At 43.1% G+C, this 25762-nt stretch overlaps 1 protein-coding gene across 1 annotated transcript in view; it reads right to left on the bottom strand.

Annotated features, from left to right (window-relative positions):
* Positions 1 to 25762, bottom strand: part of ENPP1 (ectonucleotide pyrophosphatase/phosphodiesterase 1) — a 151739-nt gene that overhangs the window by 100902 nt on the left and 25075 nt on the right. The window contains exons 2-3 of the mRNA XM_088443096.1: positions 4584 to 4656; positions 3006 to 3122 (exon numbers count right to left, since the gene is read on the bottom strand). Of these exons, the coding sequence (XP_088299222.1) occupies positions 3006 to 3122; positions 4584 to 4656 (190 nt within the window). The remainder of the gene's footprint in view (positions 1 to 3005; positions 3123 to 4583; positions 4657 to 25762) is intronic.

Below are 25762 nucleotides of genomic sequence, written 5' to 3'. Positions count from 1 at the left end.
ACCCCTGGTGAGTGACAGTGTGCCGTGACTGGCAATGAGTCAGAAGCACAGGTGAAACTGGTGGGACTGAGGCTCTGAGCCAGGTACTTGTTGTGGACTGTCATCCTGAATGAAAGGCAGTCTGTTGTACTCACAGAGCATTAAGGGGCTCTGGGCTGGCAAATAAAGGGGCATGAGGTAGCATTGAGGCATATAAAGGGGCATGAAGTGGCTCCGAGACTGATATGTTGAAAGTATTGTCCAGAGATATGTTCATTTTTGGTAAGGGAGAGGAGGCGCCAAAGGAAATTTTCACACTGGGCTCCAATGGTCTACACTGGCCCTGGGTTTAGTGTACTCCAACAGCCTCCAAAGTAACCACATATCAATCCGATAGAGCATCTTTAGGATATAGTGGAACAGGAGATTCACAGCATGAATGTACAGCTAACAAATCTGCAGCAACTGTACGAGTTCAGGTGAACATGGAACACAGAAATATCACTATCACATCACATTGTTAAGCCGCAACAAAGGTTGTTTATTTCCTCACAGTCTGAGGAGTAGAACTGTGTTGATATTTTTATTCTTGTATGTTATTAGACTATTTTAAAGTGATGTATTACATATGTGCATATATATTTTTTGCCTATAAATGTTCGGGTATCACCTTCTAACAAGAGTGGTGCAAATATTATGTGAATATTTTTTATTGTGTTGTATGTATTAGTTTAAGTGCAATAAATTGACTAGTGCCCTAATATATTGGCCAATCACACTCCATGTCCAATGTTTTATTATCTTTCATCCACCACAAATCCCAACACCACTAGCACTAGCAGAGGCTGGATGTGGTGAGCCATATAATTTGCTTGTACAGATGGAACTCATTTTAAACAGCATCTTTGGAGCACTTTATCCTCTACTAAGGCTGCATCCACAAATACAGTATTTCAGTACCTCTAATTATAAAGGCAGAAGGATGTTTTTTGCTGTTTGTTTACCTTTTCTAAGAAAGTGATTGTGCAATTCTTATGGGCAAGCATTTGCTACTATATATGCTATTCTCCCACTTGCTGTTGCAAGTGGCAAACCTACTGGTCAAACAAATCAATTTTAGCAGGATTAAATGACCTGCTAATCTAATTTGTTTATGGCATAAGATTTCCATCCAGCTACAAATCCCTCCCTGCATTAAGAAAACAAAAAGTAATTGCAATAGAGTTGAAGAAACCATTCACAGCATCTACATTTTATTAAGCCAATTAATTCTCAGCGACTACAGATTACTATGTACTATGATACTATTACAGTGTTCTGAGTTGACAGGACTGCCTAGGTCATCTAATTTCTAATAAGTGAGATATACATTAGAGTCTGTAGTTTACAAAATTTCCAATTCCTCAATTAGTAATCGTTCAATTATTCACATGTAACCCATGAAAACACACACATACACACACACACACACAAAGCAGAATATATATACTGTATCTAACATTAGGGGTATGCTATGGCCAGGGACCTAAGTAGCAACATTTGTAAGGGCCCCATGTACCGCTCAATGGCAAAAAACTCACATAGAAATATGGGACAGACAAAGTCAGGCCCCTCTCAGTACTTAAGATGGGCTGGACGACAAATAAGGCTGGTGCTGACAAGAGGGAGAGAATTGGAGGAGTGGGGATGGGCCCCCATTTTGTCAGCACCGCCACCACTCATCATTCGGCCTGCTCCACTTGTCGCCTGACCCGGCCTCACTTACCTCCCAGCCTGCCCTTATCTACCGAGCCCTTAAAAAATACACCGGACTGCACAGTGCAGCAGTGTACTCTGGCTTGGCGGAGGCCATGAGGGGGAGGGGATACGCCATGCCCCCCCTTAATCCGGCTTTGCTGTGAGTTCCATAGCAGCTGCACCCATGGTAGTTATGTCTTTGGTTATGGCTATTGTCCTGACATGATAACATCCCTGTGATATTGCTTAAAGGCATAATTGGTGGACTCCCTGTAGAGTAGACCACACACAAGAATACTAACTCATGTGATCCCCTTCATTAAAATACCGTCTATGCTGCATGAGGACGTTATTTGGGTTATTGCATAGTGTTGAGTGGGGCCTGATGTGAAGCATCTGACTATTCAGTGATTGGACATACCAGTCTTTAGGCCTGATTCAGAGCCACATGCAATGCGTGTGAGTGTGGGGTTTTTTCTAAAAACTCCCACGATGCATTGGTTACACAGAGTGTACGCACAAAGACGCTGTTGCAAATGAGATGCACAGTATCAGAGGTCTTGGGAAAGGCTAAACAGATGAACGGAGATGGTCCATCTAATGGGACCGAAGTGTTTGCATACACTTTGAAGGCCATACTCTGACAGTAAATCTGCAGCTGCTATAGGATCAGAAAAAAATGAAGGCTGCGGAATCCTTTGTTACTTAGCTGAGGGCAGGAAATCTATCTCCTGCTTTCAACTTTTGTTAATAAGCAGAAGTGGCGTAACTAGGGGGGGGGCACGTGCCCTGGGTGTGGTCGGTGGCTTCAGTGTGTAGTGCGAACCACACTGAGTGCAGTCTGCACTACACAGTAAAAAAAAACACGCCGCCGCAGGCGCTGGGTAGTACACTCACTGACTGTGTGTTTGTTTTAGCAGCCAATGAGAGTCAGACAGACTCATTGGCTACTGCACCCAGGGCTGGAGCTCATTCTCCCATAGTGCCGAGAGGGAGGAGCGGATGGTAGCGGGCGCAGGAGTGGGGATTCGGGTAAGTATTGTGTTTTGTGTGTTTTATGTGTACAGGGCACTACTGGGGGCACTGTATATGGGGCATTGTATAAGGCACTACTGAATAGCAAGAATACTTAAACAACCATTTCCGCATTCATTTTTGGGGATAGGCCATTGATATTAGGTAAGCGAGGCAACGTAATTTGCAATCCTTCATAATCATTTGGTTGTTCAAATAAATGTTGCATCTAGTAGTTACTTGAGCAGCTGCTGCATTATTTGGGTGTTTCTTACCTGGCTGTATGCATAAATCTTCATAATCTAAACAGCAGTTTCCAAGTTCAGCGCAGGCAATATCACATCGGCAGCTCCCAAATTTCCTCTCAAAGCATCGATTTTTGCAGCTATTTACTATAATAGTAAAAAATATTGGACTTGAATAAGAATATATTTAGGTTTGTGGAAATAATAATTAATAAAACAATTTTAAGCAATTTCAATAGATCTTGAGAAATCATTCATGATATGAGAGGTCATATTAATCAAATTATTTTACAGTAACTACAGATTAACAGTATACCGTATATACTCGAGTATAAGCCGAGTTTTTCAGCACATTTTTTGTGCTGAAAAAGCACCCCCTCGGCTTATACTCGAGTCATGCCCGCATGGTACGCTGCTGAGTAGCGTACCATGCGGGCCGCGGTGCAGACTGTGTCACTGTGACACAGCCTGCACCGCGTGTGTAGCGCTGACCGGAGCCGGCAGCTATGTGTTTGGTGTAATCAGCAGCCGCTGAGAGTCTGTCAGACTCTCAGCGGCTACTGCTGCTCCCATCTTCCGGCTCCCGCAGTGGGTAATGGGAGAGACGTCATCATGACGACGTCTCTCCCATTATGCAAAGCGGCGGAGGAGCCTGTAGCAGCGTCGGGACCAGGAGCGGGGTTACAGGTAAGTGTTTTTTTTTTTTTACATTTCTTTCTACTGGGGGGGCTACTACCGGGGGGGTACTACCAGGGGGGGATATCGCTACTGGGGGCACTACCAGAGGGGGAGGATTAATAATGGGGGAACTACCAGGGGGGGGATGTTGCTACTGGGGGCACTACCAGGGAGGGGGGGAATACTGGGGGCACTACCAGGGGGGATGTTGCTACTGGGGGCACTACCAGGGGGGGTTAATACTAGGGGCACTACCAGGGGGGGATATTGCTACTGGGGGCACTACCAGGGGGGGATTAATATTGGGGGCACTACCAGGGGGGATGTTGCTACTGGGGGCACTACCAGGGGGGGGATTAATACTGGGGGCACTACCAGGGGGGATATTGCTACTGGGGGCACTACCAGGGGGGATATTACTACTGGGGGCACTACCAGGGGGGATATTGCTACTGGGGGCACTACCAGGGGGGATATTACTACTGGGGGCACTACCAGGGGGGGATATTACTACTGGGGGCACTACCAGGGGGGGATTACTACTGGGGGCACTACCAGGGGGGGATTACTACTGGGGACAGTACCAGAGGGGGGATTACTACCAGTAGCTGCTGCATTTCCCACCCTAGGCTTATACTCGAGTCAATAAGTTTTCCCAGTTTTTTGTGGTAAAATTAGGTACCTCGGCTTATATTCGGGTCGACTTATACTCGAGTATATACGGTACTTTCTGAGCTGGGAGAGAAATAGATAAGGCAAGCATTGCAACTATCTTTAAGGTGATGCAATAAATGTTTATATTGACCTACAAACGTTACTTTTACCCAAAGCTCCAGTGCATGATACTGTATATGGCAAAGGAATTTTATGTTTAACCTCAAACTGATTCTGGGTAAATTTGAAGTTGCCATTACTGAGAATCTTATTTACCTTCTCTAGAGCAGCTTGGTTTAAGTCCAAATATACATCCAAGGATTGCTGTTAATATGCACACACAGATTACCTACAGAGACAAAAGACACATCAATATAAAATGTGGTATGTGCATTCTGGGATAATAAAGTCCTGTGCATGGTAAGTGAGACAGCACAATATCTGAAGTTATAGTATACATGCGGACTCTCCCAGAAAGTCTGCAAGGCTCCTCAATGTCTGGGTGCCCTCCTAGATCCCTGAGGGAGCCTGCAATTCTTCAGAATAGCTGGAGAAGTGTGCAACACAAGTGTGTGATTTAAGTCATGACAAGTTTATAATCTAAAAAGGTCATCTGACAGTGGAGGAGCTCTGCAGTGTATAAAGTCATGACTTTGGAGGCTTGGCTGAGAGGGACTCCAGCTCCCGCACCTCTGGCGGACGGGACGTCCGGATGCAGTGGCCGCTGCGGTCCCCATTGGAGATCGTGCCTTAGGTGGGAGATCGCCTTGATAAGAGACTACATACAGCTATATTTTGCTGAGTCCCTCATTACTATATTGTCTCCTATATCGGCAAAACTACGCCTATGGATAAAAGGACCAACAACTAAAAAGTGAGTTGTATGGACGGCTTTATCTTATGCTGAGTGGGAAATAGTCACTGTTTATTATCACACAGTGCTAGACACACTAAAATGTATCTTCCCTGATGCACATTATTGCTACAAAAGACTGTGGATTACTTATAAACACAGAGACATATATATGTGGTGGACTTTGTGATAGGAGCTGCTAGAGAAACATATATGATAACCAAAAGTGGTATCACCGTATAAGGAAATTTGCTACATGTTTTAAATTCTACCTTAATATTGGATACAAATTAATATAACAAAATTTTGAACAGTTGGACTCACGAGTTTATTTTTTAGCTGTTATAGCAATGAAGCCTTATTGAGGGAAAATCACACTGATATTTTTCATACCAATATTGCTTTATTTGTGTTTTTTACTAGCCGGACGTGGCTGTACTATATTAAACAATTAAAAAATAACAAAAAATCAGTTTATGAGTTAACATGCGCTTTGAATGAGAAATTTCTCTATTGTTAAAAATGATACTGTGTTGCATTTGTATACAACCAATTCGATATATATATTTTTTATTAAAATATTTCTGTTTTTTAACCTATTATTATTTATTATTTTTTGTTATTTTGGTACTAATTTTTGATGTTCAGTTGATTATCATTGGAATTGGGTAGCCCTTAAGCGCAGTAAAAACTTAAATTTTTCTGTTTGAAATTGGGTGGCGTCCATTAATTACTGCAGCTAAAGGGTAATACTACAAACTTGAATTGGTAGTATTCTTATTACCATTATTCAATATTCATTACCCATTCATTTATATATATATATATATTTTTCCATTATTTATTATCCTTTATTATTTGTATCTAATTTTGACGTGCCAAGGCTATATATTCTTTATAAAGTCATCACACTCGTGACCCCACCCACTGATGCATGCTGATGCGATTCATGCTATTGCAATATAATGGATGAGGTGTAATTTAGGGGGAGATGCATCAAAGCTAATAAACAGTGGATAACTTGCTCATAGCAACCAATCAGCTTCTAGCTAGCATTTTATCAAGTACATATATAATGATAGATAGTTTTGAAATATCTACTTTAAAGTGTTGTGTAGACTGTGATGATATGTTTTATGTCAGAGGGCTGAGTTATGGGAGAGATAGACATGAAAGTAAGAGACAAATGAGGAACCAGACAGAGGGAGGAGCATGGGAAAGGGATAGAACGAATGAGCAGGATGAACATGAAGAGAACCAAAGTGAAAAGTGAGGCAGGATGAACAGAAAGACTGGATGATGTCTGAAGATTGAAGGAACAATGCTGCTTGGGAGATGAGTACAATACCATGGCAAGAAAAAAGAGTAAATATGCCAAATATAATATGTCAGAACAAAATGGTAGTACATAATTGGCAGCATACATAGTTAACAATGTAATGTATGAAAATGGAAATAAAATGGCAGTACACAGTTTGCAAAAAATGGGAGAAAATGAAGCAATAGATGAAATGGCAGGAGACTGGGGCCATCTAGCAGTAATGGCAGGAGACTGGGGCCATCTAGCAGTAATGGCAGGAGACTGGGGCCATCTAGCAGTAATGGCAGGAGACTGGGGCCATCTAGCAGTAATGGCAGGAGACTGGGGCCATCTAGCAGTAATGGCAGGAGACTGGGGCCATCTAGCAGTAATGGCAGGAGACTGGGGCCATGTAGCAGTAATGGCAGGAGACTGGGGCCATGTAGCAGTAATGGCAGGAGACTGGGGCCATGTAGCAGTAATGGCAGGAGACTGGGGCCATGTAGCAGTAATGGCAGGAGACTGGGGCCATGTAGCAGTAATGGCAGGAGACTGGGGCCATGTAGCAGTAATGGCAGGAGACTGGGGCCATGTAGCAGTAATGGCAGGAGACTGGGACCATGTAGCAGTAATGGCAGGAGACTGGGGCCATCTAGCAGTAATGGCAGGAGACTGGGGCCATCTAGCCATAATGGCAGGAGACTGGGGCCATCTAGCTGTAATGGCAGGAGACTGGGGCCATCTAGCCGTAATGGCAGGAGACTGGGGCCATCTAGCCGTAATGGCAGGAGACTGGGGCCATCTAGCCGTAATGGCAGGAGACTGGGGCCATCTAGCCGTAATGGCAGGAGACTGGGGCCATCTAGCCGTAATGGCAGGAGACTGGGGCCAACTAGCTGTAATGGCAGGAGACTGGGGCCATCTAGCCGTAATGGCAGGAGACTGGGGCCATGTAGCAGTAATGGCATATGAGTACAGTAAAGGGCAGCAGCAGACTGAATTAAACAATAGATTAGCAGCAGCCATAAATGGGTGTAATAGACAGATTGAATTGGTATGCAGTACAATTTATCGTGTCAACATTTATGATGTTAACAGGGACATTGTCAAAATGTGGATATTAGGGTTAGAGGTTAAGATTAGACCAACCTTAAAGTTATCGACATTCTGACCATGTTGACATTTCATCAGTCTCAACATGATTAACATCGACATGAACATGCTCACTGTCAATGTCATTATGAATATCGACTTAATATACCAAATCCATTAACCAAGAAAATAGACTGTAAACAGTCTAAACAATAGCTAAGACAGTAAGGAGTGGAGGATTGGGGGAGGGAACAGAAGGCCAAGTACAGTAATAATGAGAGGCAAAAGCAAAACTGAACGATAGAATGCAAAAGAATAAAGGGTATATTTAATAAACTGCGGGTTTTTAGAAGTGGAGATGTTGCCCATATCGACCAATCAGATTTGAGCTATTATCTTCTAGAAGGTGCTGAATGAATGTTAAGTCGAATATGATTACTTGCTATGGACAACATCTCTACTTCTAAAAACCTGCAAGTTTAGTAAAACTACCCCTAAAAGTCAGAAGGTGAGTGAAAGTAGTATGCTAAAGCGACGGTAATTTAGTCAGTGGAAGCAGAGAACTAAAGGTGAAACTAGTGAGTGATGGAGAGGAGTAAGTTCAACCAGTTACAAAGAGTTATACTAGTAATAGAATAAGAAATAAGGTAATATAAAAAGGTGAGTGGATAAGTGGTTGAAGGGGAATAAAACAGGTACAAGAGCATGAAGTAAGAGCAATTTCCAGGAACAAGAGGTGCAGGAATGGAATAAAAAGCAGGGGATAAGGGAACCAAAGGCATGGCAGAAGGATACTGGGGCCTATTCATCATCGAAGGCCGTATGGCCTCCGATGATTAAGTTTAGAACTCGCTGCGAGGGATACTTTAGTACCCAACTCACTGCGAAGGAAGCCTGACACCGGAGTAATTCATTATAGCTCCGGTGAGGGGACAACTGCTCCGAAAAGCAGTTGTTCCCATGGAAAGTATCGCAGCTACTTCTGTAGCTGCGTTACTTACCTGCTCCCCATTGTCCCGGCAACGCATGCGTGACCTCGGGTCATGCATGCATGTGCATGGGCGCTGAGAGAGGGGAAGCGGGTACAGTTTATCCAGGCCCTCTTTCACAGCAGCTCAGCACACAGCTTGTGCTGGGCTGCAGTGTGAGACTGCTCGCGGCTGCTGCAGCAGCCGGAGCAGTCTCCTATGGCTGTGGGGGGGGCAAACACACTGATTGGGCCCCCCCCTGCTTACTGCCGGGTTGGGGGGCTTACAGCGCCCTCCTCCCCAGCGCGTAGCACCGCAAAACTGATATTTTTTTTCTTTTTTTCAAGGGGGTGTGGTCACGCCTCCCGCAATTAGGCCATGCCCCCTCCTTTACCCGGGCCCGGCCAGGCTCTCTACGGCCCTGCTCATGTGAACAGCCGTCGGGGAGCTTGTGAGGAGATGGCGGAGGGATCGGCTCGGATCCCTCTTCAATTCCCCGGAATTCTTTCCCATAAGAAGGAGCAGGAATCTGAGAACAAGCGCCATCTGAAGATGGTGCTTGTTCTCGGCAGCAAACTCTGAAAACTTTGTTTTCGGAGTTTGCTGAATACCGGGGGAACCCATAGACCCCTAATGATGAATGGCCTGGTAACATAAAAATGCGGAAGCTAGCATTTCCGCGTGGTTACCGGGACATTTATCGTTTGATGAATATGCCCCATAGTCAGAAGAGTCAAGAAGAGATCCACAGGGCAGCATAGGTTGGAAGATAGGAAATCAGTGTCCTCGGGGGTAAAACTGGGGTCAAAGTAATGGTGCAGATACAACCAGGTAGCACCCAGGGTGTGATGTACCAAATGGAAGGTGGGGGGAAGGGAGGAGGCCAGCTTGCAAATTGAGGTTGCATAGTGAAGAATGCTGTAAGGGTAAATACTGGATGCTTCTGCATGGTGCTCCCACAATTGCTAGACAGTTTTATTTTTACATTGCAATTTTAATTTGACACACCCCTCTAAAATCTAAACCTCTCTGCACATATTAAATCTCCTCCACCTGCAGTGCAACATGACTTTGCCTCTATGTATCTGGTTTATGGTAGGAGATGAAGCCACACAGTAGTAATGGTAAAGTCTATGGTTATAGCCATATACTGTAGTACTTGTCTACCCTATTTCGGAATGTCTAGGTGACTCCCGAATATCGATGAGTTTTACTGGACTCCCAGAAGAATAGATCAGCCTGGGTTCTACCCACTTCAATAATGAAGCAGCCGTTCTTGTATGTAGATGAAGTCAATTCGCCAAGTTCCCCCAACGACTTGGCCTTCCACTTTAGGTATCTCTTGCAGGGAGGCATACAATGCCAGCAGGTAAGGTTACAGTTCACAATTAATAAATAGTATAGCATGCCTGGATAATGTTACTAATACAATCACATTTACCATGTTATATAGCAGGTTTTCTCTCTCCCTTACTTGCTACTATAAACCTTTCTATATTTCTTTTCCTTTAGTGCCTCCACCCAAGCCTTGTATTTCCTTATGCTATAACTGGAGTGGACTTGGGAACACACCTGACTGTTAAGTAGTGGTTATGTGTTGAGTTATACCTTATTGTCAGACCTTTAACCTACCAATGACACTTATAAATATGCAGCAGCAATAATTCACTTCGATTAACATCTATGTGTATACTCAGGATTACACATGAATAGGTTACATAGTTTTTTTTACTGCAACTCTCCATTCTGCAGAAGATGAGTTTGGTCAATGAGCAATGTATTAGTCATAACATTTTTCAGAATAACATTCACACATTCATCAATTAAGCATGAAATCATCACAATATTACTTTATACAAAGTACATACCAATAACCAGTAACCTGTTGTCTTTAAAGCTTTAAAGAGATTACCCTCTGATATGCTGTTCTTATATTTCCCTTATTAGTCAATGTGAATGGCCATGCTTGTTGGTGCACGTATTAGTAGAGTAGTTAGTATGCAGTTAAGTAGTAAAATCCAGGTTTATAGGGAATTCCTAAAATTAGTCTCTTCTTATCCAATGGGCTTTAGTAGTGATATGCACCAGCCTGTAGAGTTATTCCTTATAATCCTTGGTGCAGTATTAGCAATTGCGACTGAATATAAATACAATAGACAGGAGTCAATGTTGTCTAAGAGCAAAAATAATAATGCTGAGCCGGTGCTGGATGTTACTATGACTAATTACTCAATATCGATATCTGTTGTATTGTCACATAGCTCTCACTATAATATTCTGATGTATTGGTGGCTTGAAAGTATGTAATAGCGCTTTACTTCTCATGTAGTCTTTAATCTAATGCTCTTAGTACAACAAACCTATCTGCTTCAATACGATGTTAGTCTATAGACTGCTGAACTGCTTTCCTGTACTCATGCGGTAAAGATAGTTTTACTGTAATAAAGAGACCTGCCAGCAGGACTAATTTTAGACTTATCTCTGTCTCCTTCCTTCTCTTCCCCAGGCACAGCAGCGCTGACTAGACTCCTCCTGGGGCTGGGCCTCAGACCCTCTGGTTGGCTGACTCTCACGTTTCTCAAAGTCGAGTTTTAGGCAGCACTCACTCTCCAGATCCTCCCCCTAATGTCTAGCAGCGTTCACCCCAGTGTCCCTTCTTCTTTCAATCACTGGTTTCCAGCTCTCCAACACCAGGCACAGCCTCCTCTCCTCAGGTCAGCAGCCGTTGAAGAGCCACTCTTCTAACTCCTCCCCTCCCAGCTCCAACTGTCACTTCATAAACTGGCCAATGGCACCCCTTCATTGCCTGGGGTACTGCAATAGTTCATAGTCCTCCCATTATATAATCCCACTGTCACCACTGCAATCATCAAACCACTGTATATACATTACATTACATCACTGTGGCACTCTATACATATTCATAAATACATACAAAAACTAGATATATACTATTTACATGCTTAAAGCTGCTTATTTTAATATTGCAAGGGATTACATTAAACTAAATTAAACCAAGATACAATTACAAAATTAAAGTATTAATTAATTTATCATAATCATCTATCACAGCATTTGTGTCCATAGTGTCAGACAAAAAAAAATTACAACAAAAAACACAATACAGGTTGAGTCTCCCATATCCAAAATGCTTGGGACGAGGGGTATTTTGAATAACGGAATATTCCATATTTTGGAATAATTGCATAATGATATATTCTGGGGAATAGGACCCAAATATACACAGATAATGCATTTATGTGTTATATACACCTTATACACACAGCCTGCAGGTCATTTTATACAATATTTTCAATAATTTTGTGGCTCAACCAAAGTTTGTGTACAGAAATGAAATTCATTTATGTTTCATATACACCTTCTTCACAAAGCCTTAAGGTAATTTTATACAATATTTTTAATAATTTGTGCCTTAGACAAAGTTTGTGTACATTGAACCATCAAAAATCAAAGGTTTCATTATCTGAGTCACGCCAAAAAAAATCCGTATTTCAGAATATTCTGTATTTTGGAATATTTGGATATGGGAGACTCAACCTGTATAGTAAAAAAAAGCAACATTAAGTCCAGGATTCTGAGTCACACGCAATGTAATGAAACATAGTTCAGCGATTATCTGCAACTGCACATGCAGTTTCATGTTTCCGTTACGGTAGAGTCACGGATGTGCCAATGTTCACAGACGCACAGCTGCAAGCATAGGAGGCCCTGGTCAGATGGAGAAATTACAGCTGCCATAGGGCTGATGCAGTGTTTGATGGAGCAACGGATGGTGGCATATAAGGACACACCAAATGATATTACAGCGTGAACAGGTGCTAAATGTGGGTCTCTCAGTCCTTGCAAATTTAACTGTACAAATATACCAAATGGAAGTCATTTGTATGCCATTTGCATAAACTCAAAGATGGGCGGCCGCCAATACACACTGCTGCATTCGCTTTTGCGTGCTACTCAGAATCAGGCCCTACAGGTGGAAATTTCAAATAGTGAGATATCTGTGCGACTGAGTGACAGATAAGAGCAAAAATAATCCAGTACTCAGAAAGGGCAGACAGACAGGATCAAAGCTCCTGAGCAAGTGGAGGCAACTGGAAACATGCAAAATGCAGGGTGAAAACCAGGAGGGCGGAAGGCCCTGCCCATGAGAGCTTACAGACTACGGGAGTGGGGGAAAACTGGGAGGCAAACTAGAAAGAGATACATAGAGAAGACAGGGCATGAGTTAAGATTGTGAGAAGGGCTGTCAGTCTTTGATGAACTGGTGTATTTCAGGGTACGTTTGAAGCACTGCAGATGGACAGACGTTTAGGTCGGGAAGCGAGTACCAGAGGAGAGGTGCAGTGCTAGAAAAGTTTTGGATGAAGGAGGTAATCAGCCAAGAGGCAAGGTGACAATTTGAGAAAGAGGAAAGAGAGGGAGATGAGGTCAGAGATGTATCAGAGAGAAAAGTGACTGAGTGCTTTGAAAGTAAGGGTAAGGAGCTTAGAGCCAGACGCTATTTGCAGTCGTTCGTTCTGAAAAAAGGGGTGGCTATTCCAAAAAAAACGTTCGCTCTTTGCGGTCTGTTCACGCATCTATGTCTGAACGAGCGAACAAAACTTGCGGTCATTTTTTTGGAAACTACGCCCCCTGGCCGCTCGCATCCTACGTCATGTCCGCTGTTTATTAGATTAATCGAGTACATCGACCAGCATATGAACTGCTCGCTATTCTTGTGGTTGGTTTTTCCTACCGCAATCTTGCGAGCAGTTCTGACTATAAAATAACCCAGTGACGTGGTCAATGACGCTGCTGTATTAATTATGCACACCCATAAAATGCCCATTTTGACCTTTAAGCACGCCTGCGTTCGGATCTCCACTCCCCGTTTTCAAGCACCTTCCCCTGTTACCACCCACATACGCCTCCTCCTGTCACTCAAAATAGCAGGCATTCGCTATTTAGCGAACAAAAGATTTTCGGCCGCACTGACTGGTTCGCGCATGCGTATTACGATCCGTACGCATGCGCAGTTGGGCAAACATCGCTCGGAACGAACGAGCGGCCGCTTACGAGCGGCTCTGAATCAGGCCCTTAATCTGGATTCTATAGGGGTGAGGGATCAAGTTGAAAAACAGAAGAAGAAGAGGTTGAGTCAGAGCAAGTCAATGCACACCTGTTGCTTTCCCAATAAATTTTCAAACAGAAATATACTTTATTTCCATGGACTGATTGTATCTATCTCTGTATTAATGTGAATATATCACAATAGCTAAATTACTATAAAATTAGAATAAGAAATGGGCCTTTAATGTAGGGGAGGGAGATGGTGTTCTCAAACACATATACAAGCCCCAATAGGATGCCCAGCCCGATGACCTGTGGGTACCGGGGAAGAATCAGGGAAGATAAGTAAGTGACAGTGCCTCCATACATGAACTAGTCTAAAAGGGATGTAGTTAGAATCCCGGCGCAAGGAAAGCCGTCTGCCAGAATCCCGGCATCGAAATCCTGACTTCGTACTAAAGATAGGCGTCTAAATACTGACGCCTATCTTTAGCCAGACGATGGAATACCGACAGACGGCTTCCCGAACAAAGGTAAGTGGAAAGGGTTAGCTGTTAGCCACGGAGGGTTAGGTTTAGGGATTTAGGCTTAGGCTATTCAGCCACCGGGATTTCATACCCAACCCATTTAAAATAGTGCTTATAATATTCTTTTAGATTGAAGTTCACCCCATTACGGCATGTTAGAGTATTTTGTCCAACTATTACATGCTAAAATTTTCCATAGTGTACTGTAATGATATTATGAACTCATAAGCTACAATCTTGTTAATTTCTTGATATGACATAATTTGGTTAAAAAAAGAAAAATCCCACTGAATAGAGATGAACTGCTCAATCTGAGGACCTCATTCAGAGGCGGTCGCAAGAAGCGATCGCTATCTCTGAATGAGGGCGGGCGCTTCTTTTTTTTTTGGTGCGGCCTCCTGGTCGCTTGCTAAGCTGTGGGTTACCACCCACAGCTTAGCTAGTGACCAGGGTGATGGTCGCGATGGTGATCATCATCATGACCATCAAGGCTTGCGACCAGTCCCTAAGGTTGGGTCTGGGCACTCGCAAGCCCCAGGGAGCTTTCTGCTCTGATGGAGCAGGAAGCTCCCCACTGATATCACTGATGATGTCAGTGCAGCCGCCCACAAAACGGTAGGCGTTCCTTAAACCACCCCCCTGGCCCGCCTACAAAAAGGGGCGAGCTGTCGATCAACATCGACAGCCGCCCCTTTTGTAGCGAGCTCCGGAGCGAGAGAGTTTCCGGACCTGGTTGCGAGCACATCGGTGCTTGCGACCAGGTCTGAATGACCCCCTGAGCTCCCAACATAAAATTAGGTAATATCCTGGATGTCCACCTACTTAATGATGGTCAGACAATTAGTAGTGGTCACTTATCTATGACGGATGCACTTCCCTAGAGGACAACAAGTGATGCTAAGTAGCACTGCCTGTTACTGGAGGAGATGGAGTGGGAACACATGCTGACAGGCAACATAGCTCAAACACAATCTACTATTTTTTCTGACATCTTTTCTATTGGATTGTAAAACCACAGCTTGATGCCATTTGTATTGTTTACATTAAAAAGATCAGGACGTCAACATGCGACATATAAAATGGTATTTTGGGGATTTTCCAAAAGCATGGAAATCTGGTCATTTCTAAATGGTCTAATAAAGAAGAAAGAAAAAACAAATGGAGCCTTCAATAATTCTAGCTAGCCCAACAAATAAACAGATATCCTTTAACAGCTTCTTTATTTAGTATTTCTAGACATGTAGTTTTATGGTATTGTACGTGTAATATTTAAAATAGCGACAATAATAACCATGTTTGGAAAAAAAAATGCCGATCTGGCTGCTCCCTCCCGGAAGGGGCAGCCAGAAAGTCGGCAAGCCTGGAATGGACCTTATGGGAGTGTCTCAGGCAGGTCGCTGATAGTGATACAGAGACGCAGATTCGTTCACATAAGGGTCCATATTCAGAGGGATAATCTGCACCTGCCATAGGGCTGGAGCATGTTTCAATGGTGCGTCACAATGTGTTACATTCCTGTTATCTAGGTCAGACAAGAGTCACATTTTCCAGTTATTCTCATAGAGCTAATCACTTTGTGCTGTAAAATGCTATCCTGACTCCTACACCTCGAAGTCCTGCTTTATCGCTTATTATTAATAACAATACATAGAAATTATAACAGCCAAGCACAGTACGTTACAGGAATTTGGTTATTATTATAAGTGTTGGAAGTAGCCCAGAATCCAAAACAAGAATGCTGATGAATATGCAATGCCATTGATAGCACAGAGGGCTTACATGGCAGAGAGACGTAACACATTTTCCTGTTTGCCATTGATAATCATGTTCTGGTCGGTGTTATTTCCTATCATACCACCTATTGCCCTGAAAAATAGAATGGAAGGCTTATAAAGGAGCTTTAGTTAATTTCATTACCCAAACCATATATCTATTCTAGCTCTGTAACCACAAACCCACTTATTCTTCCTTATTCCAAAAATAACTGATTAAACAAAAATGATTAGAAATCCATTAAAGTAAACAAAATGATAATTGAGAGTAAATCATAACCAGCATAGGGGAGATTTATCAAAGCTTGAAGAGAGATAAAGTACCAAACAGTCAGCTCCTAACTAATTTCACAGTCTGCATTTCAAAAATGCCAGAAGCTGAATAATACTTAATCTCTCTCCACTCTATTTCTCTTCAAGCTTTAATAAATCTTCCCACAAAGTCAGAACACCATATCAGTGTATCTATGGGGGGAGGGGCTTGTGCCCTGGGTGCAATTGGACCAGCGTCACTGCATAGAGGGGACCACTACTGGGGGCACTGCATAAGGGGCACTACTGGGAGCACTGCATAGGGGGCAACACTACTGTGGGCACTGTATGAGGGACACTACTGGGAGCACTGCATACGATGGACCACTAATGGAAGCACTGCATAGGGGGGACCACTACTGGGGGCACTGCATAGGGGGACCACTATATAGGGGGGGCAAGGAGCACTATATAAGGGCCACTACTGGGGGCACTACATAGAGAGGACTACTACTGGGGTCACTATATAAGAAGAACTGCATAGGGGGAACCACTACTGGGGCACTGCATAGGGAGGACTATTACTGGGGCACTGTATAAGAGGCACTGCACAGGGGGACCACTACTGGGAGCACTGCAAAAGGGGTACCACTATGGGGGACACTGCATAGGGGGGACCACTACTGGGGGCACTGCATAGGGGGGACCACTACTGGGGGCACTGTATAGGGGGGACCACTTCTGGGGGCACTGCATAGGGGGGACCACTACTGGGGGCACTGCATAGGGGGGACCACTACTGGGGGCACTGCATAGGGGGGGACCACTACTGGGGGCACTGCATAGGGGGGGACCACTACTGGGAGCACTGCATAGGGGGGGACCACTACTGGGGGCACTGTATAAGGGGCATTACTGGGAGCACTGCATAAGGGGTACCACTACTGGGGGCACTGTATAAGAGATACTGCATAGTGGCGACCACTACTGGAGGAATTGTATGATGGGCACTACTGGGAGCACTACATAAGGGGGACCACTACTGGGAGCACTACTACTGGTGGCACTGTATAAGTGGTACTACTGGGGGTGCTATATAAGGGCACTACTGAGGGCAATGCATAAGGGTCTCTGTGTAAGGGAGCACTACTGGAGCACTGTGTAAGGGGGCACTGTATAAGGGGGCACTACTGGGGGCACTGTATAAGGGGGCATTGCTACTGGGGAAATTGCATAAGGGGCACTACTACAGTGGGCATTGCAAGAAGGGCACTACTGCTCGGGGCATTAAGGTGCATATGGAATGGAAAGGAATGTTCCCAGAGTGATGAGAATCGGTGGTGTGTCATGTTGCCACGCCTCTTGTGTCATGTGACCACGAGATAAACTATATATACATACATACATACACACACACACACACACACACACACACATACATACATACATATACACACACACATATATACATACATACATATATAAAATATTTGCTCACAAGTGCATTTATAAAGCACCATAAGATCCAGAAAATAAATTGTGGTGGTGGAAGAGGAACCTGAGCTGTTCTGAAACACGAGATAAGTGACCAACCATTCGGGAGCACCTTTCCGATACAAGATTGCTCTTCTGCTGGCTAAAGCCACCCAGATGTTAATGAAGGAAGAGGAACCTTTTGCCTATGTTGCTAATACTAAAAATAAATGTAGAAGTTATGAAATACAAGTAACACTGAACTCTACATGCCTTTGTCCCATCATCACATGCTGCAGATAGAGAACTATAAAAAAAATATATAAAGGAATTCACATTGTAGAAAATCTCGACGCTGGCAGACCGGCCGCAGTGAAAATCCCGAAAGGGGATTTAGGCAAGTATAACTAACACTACCCCCCACCACCATTCCTCCCTTAGGGGTGCCTAACCCTAACCTCCCCCCAGGGGTGCCTAACCCCCCCCTTCCCCTAGCATAACCCAGACCATCCCCCCCCGGGGGTGCCTAACCCTAAGTCCCCCCCGGGAGCCCCTACCCTAACCCCCCCACCCCACGACTGTCCTCACCCGCCGCCCGGCTAACCTTCGATCGGTATGCCGGGCATCGGGCTCCCGGCATAGGTATGACAGGCGTCGGCATTACAACACCTGTCATTAGTACCCTAGCAGGATATGACAGTCGGGAAGCCGGCGGTCGGCATTTCGACCAACAGCTTCCTGACTGCATCCCATGAGAATGTGGGCTTGATTCCGAGTTGCACGCAGCTGTGTCAATTGGCAACCACCCGCTTCATGCAAATGCCTCTACAAACTCCTTGCAAACATCCGCACCCGATTGTGTAATGTCTGAGATGGACACTTTTAGCGCCTGCATAAGTTGTAATACTGATTGGTGTGTTCTTAGGTGCGATACAAAAAGTAGACAAGTTTGGTAAATGTAAAGCTGTCCATCATTTGTGGGTTACATGAAAGGCAGCTAGTATTTACCCTGCATGCAAAAAAAAAAAAATAATAATAATAAAAAAGAAAATAATTATTTGCACCCCTTGCATTGCAACATGGTTTGCCCAGGTGCACAGTTTATTGCTCTTTTTTGCTTTACTCCAAACTCAGAATCAGGCCCAAAAACCCAATGGATAATTAGCTTATATATCAACACAAAAGTAAAGTGCTGTACTTGTAAGAAGCCTCTAAAATGGATATAGAGAAACAGACTGGATGTCAATGAAATATGTCAAGGATTTGAGGACTTTCTGACTGCCAAACAGCAGCATTTAATACGCCTAGCGTCAAGTGCTTTATTGCGGAGCCTTCTTATAAATCACTGCTTTCCGTATACCGGCTGACTGCTTCCATCTAAAGCAACGGACGTGACTCACAACATCAGCCTGTTCTGTGGCTGTACACTATTGCATCTCATTTGTGCAGTGTGCTATACCATGAGTCATCATACATTGTCTCACATATTATATCTGGTGAAAGCTGCTACAAATTCATTCATGTCTATTGGATGCCCATATTTAGAGCCTGGAGGACTACAAAAAAAAATAAAAGCTCACTCACTGTAAGTTAATAAGTGGGTTAAACGTCAAACATAGTCAGTCCTGTCATATTATTAAGAATACTTTTATACTTGCTATTACAATGTTACAAGGCCAGTTCGCATATTAGACTATTTTCAGTTTAATGGGACCATGTTTCATTTACTGTACAACACGGCAGTAATTATATTTTTATTCCTTAAAATAGCAGTCTTGTTCCTAGGGGAGCTTAGGCTTCATGGAAATAGCATTTCATGGATCAGAGACTTCACAGAAGAATATTCTGTCATCTGGAAATACGGCTCTTCTCAGCATCTATTTACACAGACTAGACGGAGAGGGAAATTGGGAGAAAAGGCTCACTACATAAACATCAACATAATACTTTTCTGTTACATACACTAGGTGTAGCAGCTCCCAAATTTCCTGGGGCCTAGCCCACGTTTTCAGTGATAGTGCTCTTAGAATTATGAAACATAAAACTAGGACACAAGTGACATGATGTAAGAAGTCTGTACAGCAAAAGTTAGCAAACATTTCCCACTTATACTGTTTATTAAAAAGCACTGAGAGACTGAATTCTGGAAAAATAAGCAACATAGGGCCTGATTCATAGTTGTATGCTACCTGCATTGCTTCTGCATCTCTGGATGCAGCAGCGATGCTAAATTATGCCAAAGCCGCAGACGGCATCTTGTGTAAACAGACAACTCATGCTGGCTTCTGTGATCCGCTGCGGTGTCCGTTTGTCTCAGTCAGATCATTGTTTCTACTATCTACTACATTGTATCCACAGGTCATTACTAATCAAGTGTTAACATTTAAGAAACTCTGCTAATACAGATCCCTGTGATCGGAGAGATCATTGTTTATATTTACTGCCATATGGTATTCACAGGCAATTTCATTCCAGCATTAACACAGAGGAAACACTGCTATTATAGATCCTTGTGACCAGAGAAAGATCTAATTGCCAAACACACAGCAGTACAACTAGCAGTTCTATCTGGGAGTGTTCTCACATGTTATCCTATTGTTGCAACAGAAAACAAACGTCTAGGTCCCTAGTATTGATAGATACATGAGAGCACGGTAATACACTGTGATAACATTTCCTGTGAAAGGAGATGAAAAGCTATTTGATTTTGTGCAAGAAGCCTTCTTCGCTGTATGAATGAATTATTATTGTTTTATGTCTAAATTTACATTTTAAATATTTTTGTGGAGATTAATAAACGATTTCTTTTAATAAGAGGTTTGGTCAGTTATCTGTACAGATCAACATATAGTCGATAACATTTTCTTTAGACTCCCTGAAATAGTAGCAATACATTTTCATATTAGTTTCTCTTGGACACATATGGAACCCCTTGTAAAACACAATACATGAACAAGCCCTGAAAAGTGTCGGTGAGTTTTCATGAACAAGTAGATCATCATCTTTCTAACTGCTTTGGGGCTCGTTTACATTTGGATGCAAGTCAATTTAATAATACGCCTCCCAGATGCAGCCGGACATGTTCACTTTACCGACACGCTCATAGGTGTTGCTTTCACAATCCCCCAAAAATGTTTTTTCAAAAGTAGGCAGGCCCAAAGTGGTCTATTTAACTTTATACAGCAATAGAAAACATTTTCTATCGGAATATCTCTCTCCACAATTTTGCAACAAAGCCGAGGCAGCTGAGGGACGATTAGCTCTCTGGCAGTGGTAAGGCCGAACTTACTGCTTCACCAGGTCAGCGGGTATGCCTGACTCGGCATGCTGGCTTATGTATGCACAGTGGAATACTTTAAGCCTGTACTTGTGCAGTGAAACTTTTAATCAAATAATTTGTTTAAAAAAATAAAAAAATTTTTTACCTTTACCAACTACCCCTGCATTTGTCATCCTGATATGACAATAGCATTAGAAGGATAGTTGTGGTATGCATTACCTCCTAAATAGGCTTGGAGAAACTATTGCTGCAGGTAGACAGACAAGGATGTCACCGGCAATAGCCATCGCTGACAGGGCGCTTTTTAGATAGAGAGAAGCCCTATTTCCATCATAAACATCCACTTTCAACAAATTTAGGGCTTATCTCCGGGAGAAAAATAACACTGTATAACTATTCTTGGAGAACCAAGATACATGAAAGTACCATTGTAAAGTCTTTGAGCACGACTGTGGAACTGGATGGTTATGGGATGCCGGCGGTTGGGATCCCGGCAGTCAGAATCCCAATGCCAGCATCCCAACACATTTAGGATACTGACATCCTAACCGTCCCCCTCTCCCTACCCTAACCCTCCCCAATGCCTAAACCTTTCCTCCCTAGTGCCTAAACCTAACCTCCCCCTTCACGCACCCTAAATATAACCCTCCCCCTAACCCCGCTACTTACCTTCGGGATTCCGGCGGTCGGGATATTGACCGCATCCCCTGTGGAACAAGTAGTCAAAAGTCAGTGATGAGGGCAGGATGAATTGCTTACACCATTGTGTAGACGTTCAGTCATACTTGCCAATTCTCCCTTATTGCCAGGGAGACTCCCTGAAATAGTAGCAATCTCCTGACTCCCTAAAGAGTCTAGCAATCTCTGTGATTACACCTTACCCCCATTATGAAGCGGTTGTATGAAAGAAAAAAAAAGAAAAAAACATATATACAGTACTGTGCAAAAGTTTAAGGCAGGTGTGGAAAAAAATGCTGCAAAGTAAGAATACTTTCAAAAATAGAAGTGTTAATAGTTTATCAATTAACAAAATGCAAAGTGAAAGAACAGAAGAGAAACCTAAATCAAATCAATATTTGGTGTGACCACCCTATACCTTCAAGACAGCACCAATTCTTCTAGGTACACTTGCACACAGTTTTTGAAGAAACAGAACAGGGAGGTTGTTCCAAACTTCTTTGAGAACTAACCACAGATCTTCTGTGGATGTAATCTTGCTCAAATTCTTCTGTCTTTTCATGTAATCCCAGACAGACTTGATGATGTTGAGATCAGGGATCTGTGGGGGCTATATCATCATTTCCAGGACTGTTTGGGGTCGTTGTCTTACTGCAGAATCAATTTGGAGAAAATAAGATGCCTCCCTGATAAATAATTACCAGCCTGTATTTCTCAGCATTGAGGACACCATTAATCCTGACCAAATCCCCATCTCCAATGGATGAAATGCAGCCCCAAACTTGCAAGGAACCTACACCATGCTTCACTGTTGCCTGCAGACACTCATTATTGTACCACTCTCCAGACCTTTGGCGAACAAACTGCCTTCTGTTATACTCAAAAATGTAACATTTTAACTCATCAGCCCAGAGCACCTGCTGCAATTTTTCTGCACCTCAGTTCCTATTTTTCGTGCATAATTGAATTGCTTGGCCTTGTATCCAAGTCGAAGGTATGGCTTTTCGGCCGCAATTCTTCCATGAAGACCACTTCTGTCCAGACTTCTCAAAATAGTAGATGGGTGTACCTGGGTCCATTCATTTCTGCCAGTTTGAAGCTGATGGCCCTGCTGGACATCTTCCGATTTTGAAGGGAAGTAAGCATGTGTCTTTCATCTGATGCACTAGGTTTCCTTGGCTGACCACTGCTTCTATGGTCCTCAACATTGCCCGTTTATTTGTGCTTCTTCAAAAGAGCTTGAACAGCACATTTGTGTCTGCTTTGAAATCTTTGCCTGGGAAAGACCTTGCTGATGCAGTATAGATACCTTGTGTCTTGTTGCTGTGCTAAGTCTTGCCATGGTGTATGACCTGTGACATGAAACAGTCTTCCACAACCTCACCTTTGTAGCAGAGTTTGGCTATTCCTCAGCCAGTGTTACGCCTCCTACACAGCTGTTTCTGTTTCAGATAATGACTGTGTTTCAGCCTACATATGAAAATTATGATCTTTATCACCTGTTTGGTATGATTGGTTAATTATACACCTGACTATAATCCTAAAAAAAATCCTGACATTGTGCAAGTGTACCTAGAAGAATTGATGCTGTTTTGAAGGCAAAGGGTGGTCATACCAAATACTGATTTGATTTAGATTTCTCATCTATTTATTCACTTTGCATTTTGTTAATTGATAAAAATAAACTATTATTAACACTTCTATTTTTGAAAGCATTCAACATTTTTCCAAACCTGTGTAAACCTTTTGCACAGTATTGTACATTCAAATGGGATCATTATTATAATTTCCCTACATTGGTTATAACGATCCTATGTCTACAAGCATTTTCTGAAAAGTATCAGTGTGTTTTCATCAACACGTCAATCTTACTAACTGCTTATGGGCTTATTTACATTTGGATGTAAATCAATTTTATGACACATCTCTCATATGTAGCAGTACATGCCCACTTTACCACTGCGCTCATAGGTGTTGCTTTCACAACTTCCCCAAAATGCTTTTTCAAAAGTAGGTAAGTATGCATTTAGTTTACTATAAAAGCACAATCGGACGGTCTCTATATTTCTAAATTTATATTTAAAGCAAAATGATGTGGGCCTTCTTAGTGTAGCAGTGGGGTAACCGCAAAACCCTTGGATCACACTGAAGCTTATTGCTTTTTTATGATAATTATACAACCAACACAGTTAATAGAATGAAGGAAGCAGCAGCCAAGTAAATCGCAAGTCCCCAGTTTAGAGGAAACTACAATCCATTCTTCATTTTGAATACACTGTACAGTACATCAATTAATTTTTAAACTTGCACTGGTTTCAAAGATTATTATTAACCCTTTTGGTTAACAGTATCATATTTTATGTTAACAAACAGCCAAAGCAACTTGGTCACCAAAGAGTGCCTCCATCCCCAAACAAGTTTACTGAAATTTGAGACCCCCCTATCAGGTGGTATCCCCAACACCCCATAAGAGTGTCGTTGCTATAGGCAAAATATACTTCAAAATGTACTCAAACAACTCTTGGCCCAAAATGGCCACTGTTTACTGGACTTAATCATCCCAACAGATCTTTACACAAAGACAAATAGAACCAGAAACAAACAAACCAATCAGAACAGAGGATGCGGTTGTGAAAATTCTCTGGAAAGAGAGGCCTCATTGAGGCCATTCCACACCTTACTGTATATAGACATTAGGGATGGCCATCAATGGTTGATGGTTTTGCCATCAATGGTGAAGAGCCACTGGTTCTCTGCCATTGATGTTCCCTGTTCGCCAAGCTTGCTAATTAGCATTGGTGATATTTTCTAAATTCAGCTCATTAGATTTCTCATATTTAAACACCTTTTTGCCTGTCTACTTCAATGTAAAACATTTCTAATATTCAGCTAGTTTGCTTGCATAACAACTACAATACTTGGCCATGCTCTTATCATTTGCCATTTTAACTAGGGATGTGCAGGCTCGGATAGGTTCGAGTTTGCACGTGGAGTTCGGATTTTTCCCTCCAAAAAAACGGAACTCAGAAAGAGGCAAAATGTCATCTTGCACGGACGAACATCATCATTCCTGGACAAAAGTCCAGGAATGATTATGTTCGTCCGTGCAAGATGACGTTTTGCCTCTTTCTGAGTTCCGTTTTTTTGGAGGGAAAAATCCGAACTCCACGTGCAAACTCGAACCTATCCGAGCCTGCACATCCCTAATTTTAACCATTCTAACATAATAGAATTCTACTGAACAAATTTGCTGTCTATTGTGAATGCTGAAGATACCTCTACAGCGCTCTCAACCTGCTCCTTAAGCGCCACACCTCTACTTATTTTACAGAAATTGCAACTGAAAATTTGAGTATTACCTGCAAAGCTTTCAATGAATGAATCATACTTACAAGGTGCAAGTCCAGTGCCACAACGCGACTTGCATCTGGCCCCACCTACTACTGCATAACATTGTAAAGAGGTTCAGCATGGCTTTGTCTACTTTACAATAAAATAGTAGGATCTATGAGTATGGGAGTGTCACAAACTCTCAGGCGGATTGTGGATGCAACCCGTATTCAGGGATTGGCTAGACATATTCCTGAGGTGCGGAGTCTAATATGCCGGCGGTATTCACCAGGGACCCTCACAAGAAGGTATGGACTTGGCTGCATCCAAAACACAGGTCGGGGCCCTCAGGTTAGGTTTCCTTATACAGGTGCTGGGAAACTTGGAGTGCAGAAGACTTGCGTAGTCGACTAGTCAGGTCAGAACCAAACAGACAAAATGGTACCAAGGGGCAGGCGTAAACGGGTCACAAGGAATAGCAGAGGTCAGAACCAGATATCGACGCAGAACCAGGGATCGAGCAGAATCAAAGTCACGAAAAAGCCAAGGTCAGAACCAATAATCAGGATATGCACAGGAATGCTGGAGTATGGTAATGGAGCCTATACTCTGGCACTGAGGTGCTCCCAGGAACTTCCTTATATACTGTAAGTCAGGGTTCAATCCAGCCCCAATCAGCAATTCCCTAATCCTGACCTGACTATTTACTTGCAGTACAGCGCGCGCACCCTCACCACCTGCACACCAATCAACAGAGGAAGCCCACAGCAGGCGCTGGGATTTCCCTGCCTGCTGCTCGCCGGAGGATGCGTCAGGGAGCCTGAGGGGATGTCATCAGCAGCGGGCGCCGGGATCTCCCC

The sequence above is a fragment of the Taudactylus pleione genome, unplaced genomic scaffold, assembly GCF_031769625.1.
Source record: "Taudactylus pleione unplaced genomic scaffold, aTauple2 ptg000326l, whole genome shotgun sequence".
Taxonomy (NCBI): Eukaryota; Metazoa; Chordata; class Amphibia; order Anura; family Myobatrachidae; genus Taudactylus; species Taudactylus pleione.
The sequence above is the reverse complement of the archived record's forward strand: the minus strand, read 5'-3'. Positions and strand labels throughout refer to the sequence as shown.